General features: G+C 32.4%; 1 protein-coding gene across 1 annotated transcript; it reads right to left on the bottom strand.

Annotated features, from left to right (window-relative positions):
* Positions 1-7,916: 7,916 nt before the first annotated feature.
* On the bottom strand, positions 7,917-8,796 carry LOC133198269 (complement C1q subcomponent subunit A-like). The gene is made up of 2 exons (XM_061334388.1): positions 8,571-8,796; positions 7,917-8,341 (listed from the first exon to the last, which is right to left on the bottom strand). The coding sequence occupies exons 1-2, from the start codon at positions 8,794-8,796 to the stop codon at positions 7,917-7,919; spliced, it is 651 nt and encodes a 216-aa protein (XP_061190372.1).
* Positions 8,797-9,610: the final 814 nt, after the last annotated feature.

Below are 9,610 nucleotides of genomic sequence, written 5' to 3' on the forward strand. Positions count from 1 at the left end.
AATTCTACAAAAATAATACCAAACATAGACATGTACATGTATGTAGCCAAATTATACTGCTACTTGTAGCTTGGATATTGAATGTCTTTTGTGTTTAATATTCTTTTACTTTCTTCTATATTTTTTTAATCGTATGAACATTGCATGGATTATACTTTATAAAATTTAAAACAAAACCTGTTGCTTTATAATTATCACGATGAAGGGATCCTTTTTAAGAATAAATCTGTATTTTGATAATTATACATTACAATGGAAAAACTTGCTGAGGTAATCTATATTTAGGCCAATTAAATCAACCATTCTTTCTTACCTTATTTTTGGGAACGATTGCAGTCTTTGAATACTCCCAAAACACAAGGACAAATAAATTTATACTCCTGAACGGTATTGTTTGAACAGAATGAAATAAGCCAGACATCCCTATGCATTATGTTAAAATTGCTCTTTGCAAGCTTATTTTGTGTTATTACAAGGAAATTGTTTCTTATAATTATCATCGAACTAGATATCAGTATGTATTCTTTCAGAACTCTACAGACAAACAGGTGTTTTGCAGGTTTTAGCAAATGCACTGATCTAGTTGACCTAATTACCTTTATCTTGTTACAAGCTATGGGTCTGCTAACGTTGAAAAGTTCTTCTTAGACTAAAGCCTTTTTTTAAATATGCAACATGTCATAAGAGGATATATCATGGTCTATCTATATTGTATTAAAAAATGCTTTTAATTATCGTATGCTGCCCCTAAACCCTTCGAAAATATATACAGACTCGCAAAAATTTAAATTCTAACAGATATTTTTGATTAGTTAGTTCGACATTTTTACATAAGTATACTTTTTGACATATATTGAAATTGTGAGACTTGAGGTTTTGTTAAACTATTACATCTTCACCACTTCTATACAATCACTCACCCTCACCCTGTTTTATCTGGTATCCAAATAAATTGATTGGTCCGTTAAGGCGTATATGAGAACCTACCGTGGCATTTAATGTCATTTTGCCTTTATAAATTAACACGACTAAACCATTCCCTGTTCGAATAAATTTTTAATACAAGCGTAGAATTCCTCAAGGAATTAAAAAAAAAATACAGAAACAGCAAAAACAAAAATATGAAACTAACAAACAAACAAAAAAAAAAAAAAAGAAAAAGAGAACAAAGGTATGATCAATATTCTCTGCTCTTTTCTTCTTTAAAAAAACATTGATTAGTCTTAGAGGGCTGTGGAATAGAATTCTTGTTATTACAAATAAATTGCAGATGTTGACAAAACGAACCACGCAAAATGCATGTTCCTTAATAAAAACTGTATCTGACAATCTCCAGATAGATTTATTGTAATCAATCATGCGACCAACAGTGTATTAGCTAATGTAAAGGCAAGAAGTTAATATGGGCAGAAAACTGATTCTGTCAGCAATTTTTGTGGTAGCTTTGCTTTTTTCATATGCTTTTATCGGAACTTTGGTAAGTTGATTTTTTTTCAATTTTATTAAGTCATGGTTACGAAAAAGTTTCACTAAAATCTGCAAACACACAAAAGCCTTGTAAATCACTCAGACACTTTTTACACTGATATGACCTTATCTTTCGTAAAATGTATATTTTTTTATTCTTCATTCTTTTAGTAAGAGTACGAAGTGTATGCTTTACAAACAAATTAGGTCATAAATGCAAAACGTTTTAAAGGTTATAATGATTATTTTTATGATTTTGATGATTTTATTATCCACAAACCTTACCGACTAGCTTCAAATCCTCCAATTATAATTATTTTTTGCTTTATATCACTTTAATATATATAACACACTCATTAATTTACTACTTGCAATTTAGAATGACATTATTTTAATTTATTTTACATGATACAATGGTAGCTTTTCCAGTCAATATTACAGTGAAACTTACTTATTTTATTGTTTTATAATTTATACTTATGTACATTGTAACATTGTAGAGATCAACGTGAAAATTATTTCACAGACAACATATGATGCATTGCTGTATAATATCTTGATAACACATTATCAACACAACATTATGATTTGTATATAGCCGAACACAACGTTACTGATGTATCTATGACGTTACTTTTTCCGGTATTTATTTTTCAGGCCCGTAGAACATGAGGGGGATGAGGGGTGGCTCTTTTTCTGAGTATAGTATTTTGCTATTATAATAGTTAATTTCCCTTTAGATGTTGCTCCTCACCCTTCATCCGCACTTCTTGTTGATGTTAGGTCGAGCTATAGAAAAATCCAGGATTTGAATAGGTTATTATGGGGTTTTTATTGCTTGTCAGTTTTTTTGGGAAGCCCATCCCCCTTCTGAAACTGTTGCTACGGGCCTGTGCTTATTTCATCCGCAATTCAATAAGTCTGTCACACGTACGTTTTTATAACCCCGCTCGGAAGAAGAGGGGTATACTGTTTTACCCTTGTGTTTCTGTCTGTGTGTCTGTCTGTTCATAACAAATTTGCAGTTTTCTCAGCAACCAATCATCGCAGATGCTTGAAATTTTAGCGCAATCTTTGATTAAGCATGCTATATGGTGGGATTCATTTTTGTTCGATTCCGACGTGATTAGATTCATTTTTGTGCGAATCCGTTCTCAACTTTCTTTTTATCTGTGCTTTTGTCCGTACCATACATAGCAAATTTTTGTCACAATTTTCTCGGTGGTTGAAAGTTACCACAAAACTTGCTGACAACTACTCAGCGCAGATGCTTGATTGAAATTTTAACGCACTCTTTGTTTAGGCATGCCATGTGGTGGGATTCATTTTTGTGTGAATCGATGTCAGCTTCCTGTTTACCCGTGCGTCTGTCAATACCAAATTTTTTTCACAGTTTTCTCAGCAACTTCTCCTTGCAGTTGCTTGAAATTGTAGCATTGATATTCTTCGTTTTTTTTATTTATACATAATTTCATTCCCATGAGGTCAATGGGATTTGGCAGCAGGTAGAGCCTATTTTTGCCCTCTCTCTGCAGCAAGGTCAAGGTAAATAACATTAATTAAACATTTTAAAAAATGCAAGGAAAAAGAAGGGAAAAAATATAATGAAGTACCGGTTTGGAAAAATTGACAAACGTTATATATATTTACATTATTGTGTTCTTTTATTTTGCATGTCATATAGCGGGATTCATTTTTGTACGAATCCGATTTCAGCTTCCTGTCGATTCGATCATCTGTCCGAACCAAATTTACGTCGCATCTGAACTTGTGATATTCACACGAGAGCATATATTCACATCAGAGCGGGGGTTATTACTAGTAAGCATTTGCTCAAAGACCTCTTGTTTAATGATTGCATATCATGATAGTTATCTTCCTATACAGGCCACTTACAGTGTTGGGGATCTGGTAAAGTTAAAGGAAGAAAACAACGAGCAACACATAGGGATTATACAGAAGCTGATCACAGACAGTTCTGGTTGGTAAAGCCGTGCAAATATCTAGTTGCCCAATTACGCAATGAACATTGTGCGACATGAAATTCTATTTGTGCGACAAACCTTACGACAAACAAGTTTTAAGAGTAATCAAAAACCTAATGAATAAATGTATGAAATCGATATCAAAAAGTATAATGTGTATTTTAACTTGTAATAGACAAGTGTGTCTCTGAACAATTATTGTACTTTCGATGGACTTTTAGTCTAATAATAATGTAATAATATCGCTTATGACACTTTCATAATACTCACTATAATGGATGTCAACGAATATTCTAATATTCATTCGATGAGTCGATATTCGAATATGAATTTAAGATTCGAATATTCGATGTCTTCACATTTCATAAAAAGAAGTACTGTGATTAATAAATTTTGATTAGAACAGTGCTGAAATTATTCCTGTTTAATTTACTAGCGATCAATTTCGATAGCCTGATTTCTTTCACTACTTTCTAATCTTATTGATCTACTAAATTATTATGTTTTGAGTAAGGTGTTAAGGAAATATATGATGATAACGAACAGTATTCAAGCTCAAAAGTCCAGTACACATTACAAAATAGGAGCAGAGCAAACACGGACTTCCAAAACATCAGAGGTGGGATCAGGTGCCATGGAGGAGTGAGCATTCCCTGACGACCGGTCACACCCGCCGTGTGCTCCTTTTCATGATTGGGAAATAACGGAAAAATCCGTCGACAATTCAGTGTGTAAATAATGGCCTAACAATTAGTATGAAAAACGTCAGCCAGCATTTGACTCAATGATAAATTGTATTGGCTGACAAGGTCATTGTATCGACCGTAGAACTTACGAAATGATGACTTTAAACGAGGCAGCTGATATATCTTGTTATAGGAATTATACAATAATGTTTTATGTATAATACAAAACGCACTTTCATAGCTTTTATTAGTTAAATACGATCGGATCTAGAATCGACGAAACAAAATGAAAACCTTCTTAGAATGTCTAAAAGACGTAACGAATAAACTTCCGGATAAATGTAATTGATCATTGAATGAATGTCCGATAGAATGAGCATGTAATTAATATTGTTAAGGGCTCAATTTTAGAATAAATGTGTAAGTTACTTGATTATCTAGGGTTGTGCATAATCCTGAATTTTATTTTCATTATCGGGAAATTACTTAATTACTTAGGAATATTATCCATGGAAATATTTGTCTATATTTCAAAAACATTGTATCAAAGATAATAATTATATCCCTTATTAGGCTGATAATTATAATTAATTACATTTATTGAAATCTGAACAGTGTACGACTATCTTGCTTTTGGTGTAAGACGACTGATTCCTCAGTTGGAGCTACTATAAATACACATGTATCAGTTGTTATAATTATACTTTTCTACATCAAAATCATTTATTCATTTCAGACATTGACAAATATCAAATGGAATTCTTTATTGTACAACTGCAAAAGTCTTCATACAATTTCACTCCCAATTTACTTACATGTACGTTAAACCTTTCACGAGATTAGGATAATGCATGTTTAAAATATACCAGATTTTATTTATTTTATCGAATATTCGAATATATTCAAATACTTTCATTGAATATTCGAATATGAATTATTGAAAAAATTGACATCCCTACAAAGTCACTATTATTGTATGCAAAAACATGTTCTATAAAAAACAATGTCAAATGATTAATTAAAAGTCATTGTAATCACTAAAGTTTAAAAGTGATTTTTGTTCTTCAATGTAATTTTAAAAAACATAATTTCCTTCACGAAATGTTGAAATGTTATTAAAAAAACAAATCTTTACTTAAACCAGGAAATGAAATGAAAAGAATATTTATTACTCAAACTAAGAAATTGACCCACGATTTTTCAGATGATATATCTGCTTTATTGAAAAATAAAAACAATTTTTTTCAAGGTGCTGTGACGGCCTGTGAAATAAGAATGACAGATGGATCCCTAGAGACGGTTACTAAAAATATCAATGACCTGGCCTTGACTTCATATGCCCCTGAAAACCCATGATGTACTATATCTGTTGATGAAATCAATGATTACCTCGTTATGGTTTGATTGCAGAACTAAGATATTTTATTTTATAAGGAATAAAAGGAGTTTTAATTGCTCGATCTCTAGTTATATTTCTTTCCATATTATAATAAAATACATTACTAATGCGGAAGAAAGTTGAGTATTATTATGGGAGTAGGAAAAGTAAACACTTGAGAATCAGTAGCCCTTTTCACAAAAAAACCTTACGTTTTCGCGAAAGATTTTAACGTAAGAATCTAGTACGATAAATCTTTTGTGCGTTTCACGAACGCATTCGTAGCAGAGTGAACTTTACGACAGACTTCTTCCCTCGCAAAGATCTGAAAAAGTCTTACAATCCTGAATAAAATAGATGAAATAAAAATGAAGCAAAGTTTTCAACCCCTGTAAGCGAAACATTGTGGAAACAAAAATCGAGTGCAAACGATTGTGAAGCAAAGAAGTTTGAAATCTGACGTCACAATCACAAGTCTGACGTAAAAGTAGGTCATACGAAAATATTACGAGAAACTGCCATCGTAGTTATTTTGCAATACATTTCATGTAATTTTTCAACAATAATATTAGATTGATATGAAATGTTATCGTAGGATCGATTAATCGTGTATCGTGTATTTATATTTTATCTGTTACATGTATATTCGTAAATTAAAATCGGTTCTAAGGTAGGGGTTAGGGCTCCCATGAAGTTACAACAAATTTCACAATAAGAATCTCGTAAGAATTTTTGTGAAAACGTATACCGGTAAAAGCATAAGATTTCTCTTACTATGAAAATTAATCGTCAGGTTTTGTTTTTTTTTTTTTTTGTTTTTTTTTTTTTGTTTTTTTGTCTGTTTTTGTTTTGGTAAAAAGGGATTCTGAACTGGAAAAAAAACCAAACAATTTTTCACTACAGAAAGCTTCAAACAGTGACTAGTTGATTCATTGTTCTGTTTATTAGACAAATAAATAAATATATATCCTGTGTGATCTTGTATTTGCTTTATCCGATGCGTTGGAATGGATTTATTTATCCAAGAGTTGAATATACACCATTTCATAGAGAATCAAATATAAACTCGCACAATTTTAGTTGTTCTATTTATCTCATACTATTATAGTGTTTAAGAAAACTTTCATGTAGTCCTTGTTGTCATCTCCCTCGGGAGATGACACATTAAGATTGTAAGCCGGAAGTGACGTCCAAGTGTAGGCTTCCACATATTGGACGAAAGAAAGATATTTGTAGATACACAATTTGAAATCTCAGAATGATATCTGCTGTGTCTGATTGGAGAATCTACTGGAGATTAATTGCATAAAAACTTTTGACTGGAGGCTGCAATACCACAAGAAAGGACTGAGGAATCGTTAACCCTACCCTTATTCTGTAATGCTAGTTGTTGATCTATGATAAGGTATAGTATTATGTAAGAAAGCATTGTTGAAAGTGGTTAGACTTTCCTGCATTGCAAAGGAATCTGGCACCAACAACTTATCTGCTAGGCCTAAAGTTACATATGAGAACGATTGGGAGGTGGGGGTAACACCCCTCATTGCAGTACCTTGTGCGATACATTAATACATTTTGACATTTCATAGAGGTAAAACTAATCATTTCCTGTTTTAGCGACCATTTTTGCTCATTGCAATTTACTTCATAAGGATAGAAAGTTTTGAGCGTTTGTGTAAAAACCGGACTCTCTAGTCTCTAATGACAAAGCATACTCGTGGATAAAGTTTATCTTTTGGGTAGTAACCACCATATGTAGGAGATCAATAAAATTTTCCGGTTACTATTTGAAGATACCGCTGATAAAGTAATCTGAAACTGTAAGGACACTTAAAAAAAGAAATCAAGATCAAATATTCTAGTTTATAGAACCTGGCATCTTTTATGTTATTATTTGTTTCAATTGCTTCTTATCATCCTTGATCAAACTGATAAATTAAGATATCCTCCCTGACAGATTTTGTAGAATTTTACTTAATCAAAACAAAGAGTTAGAAGAAATCATTTCATTTGTAGAAAAATCATTTGATATCCACCGGGACATAATTTGTTAATTGGAATAAAAAGTATGTCAGATTTGACGATGTAAAGAACATGCAGAAGGTGTTATTTAAACAAATGGTTTCTAAACCAATCAGACTCAGCTATTACATAGAGTATAATGTTGACAATAATAGTTTTCTTTTCTGCCAAGCAAATATAACACAAATACAAATATCAAGATTTTTCGTTACACCTCTGTTGATTTATTATAAATTAAACTAAGTCTTATAGAAATATTTAGAAATACAAGCAGTAAAATTTTATTTCTGTGAAATAAATAAATGCATTATGGAGTACGTCCTCATGGTATTTAACATTGTAGGTCTCTGCATCTTTCTTAAGCAAAAAGTGGCTTGTTTAAATCTTCCATCCACTAAAAGACGATCTATACCCATCTCGACTTATAATATGACCAGATGATGGTTGGTTAGGATTCCGTCTTACGTAAACCTCATCTCCCTGGTTCAGCTGTGTAACCACTATACCAGTGGCACTATGAAATTCATTAGTGTGGGTGCTATCGGACACGACCTCTCCTACAACCTCGGAATTTCTCATCAGCTGTGTGTAGACTATCCCAGTCCACGTGCTTTGTATCACCCAGGTAAAGACGTAAAGACCCGGATGGGGAGCAATAAACATTCCACTGAGAGTATGGAAGCCATTTCCAATGTTTGTTTGAATAACGTCGAAGTCAACGATATGCTGGCGTCCAGAAGCGAGTTCATCTCCGCTGACATAGCCATAGAAGGCAACTTTGTCTCCGTCTGTCGATGTTGGCACTAAAAATTCGAAGGGAAAAACTATATTTTTCCAAAAATTGATGTTGTAAAGATAGCTATAGATAAAGCAAACAACAAAATCTTCTTTAAACCCATCCTTTGGTTTTGAAGAGTTTTGGGGCTTTAGTTTGTACTTCTTTGAGTCAAAGACTAATATATTCGTAAGCAGATATGCTGTATGCATATTTTACTGGAATTTTTCCTTAATATCCGTCACTTTGGTACTTACCAGTGAGAAATCTTTTGTGGCGGTTTGTATCGTCCATTACATTTTTAGCCAGCGGATCCTTTTCCAAAACGGGATTGATACATTCACACTTCCGGACTGCATTCTTATCGTTTAGTTTTGACTTGAGAGAAGTCAGTTCAATCTCTAACGCGTTTACACGCTCTCCCAGGGTAAGTATAAATTGGCCGGAATTGTCCGAGTGGTCAGCTACCCCACCGGAAGTCATCACAAAAAACATGCAAATGTATATTAAGGCTAGCATCTCTGTAGAAAAGCCTTCCAATATTTTTGTGCAGATTTTTCCCTTATCTTATGTATTCATTTATCATTGCGTAATGTAAATATATTCTGTAGTAAGGATGTCATGAGATTCGTCCTTTATTTAATCAGGTAGCAATTTATCTTTTAATTTACTTTGTAAAGGTCTCATGTGTACTTGTCTACAAATACAATTAAGAATCTAAAGTGCGCTTATGAACTAGGCTTTACTGTATTCATGTGCTGAAAAAATAACAAGAAAAAAAAATTAAAAAACAAAATCTAACCAAGAAAAAATACATTGCTCAAAATGTAATTACTAATACTGCAATCTAATTGCATAGAAGATGAAATAAAACTAGTCATAATCTTTATTTGCGTATACATTTAAGGTATTTTTTTATGGAATCAAGGGTTTGATTTCCACCTGTGGGGGTCAGCTTGTCTTCTCTCACTCTTTTTTTTTTGGTGAGTGGGTGGGTTGGTTGGGTGTTCATAAGAAATCAGAAAATATTGAAAGATGTTGAAAAGTATCAAAAAGATACTCAATACGACGAATAACACTTATACATGTACATGAATAAATACGCAACGAAATAAGATGCCTATTCTTACTGAATTTGCCTCCTTTTATATATCCCTTTTATTGTATTTATGTACAATTAACAATGCTTATTCCTACTCAATGAGCTATCCATTTTTCAACTTTCTTATTCGCTAACAGTTCTATTCATCAGCCACGATCCAAACTCTTTTTACAAAAACATAAATTAATAATCATC

The sequence above is a fragment of the Saccostrea echinata genome, unplaced genomic scaffold (assembly GCF_033153115.1).
Source record: "Saccostrea echinata isolate AGI-Se365-2 ecotype Australia unplaced genomic scaffold, CSIRO_AGI_Sech_v1 ptg000033l, whole genome shotgun sequence".
NCBI classification, from domain to species: Eukaryota; Metazoa; Mollusca; class Bivalvia; order Ostreida; family Ostreidae; genus Saccostrea; species Saccostrea echinata.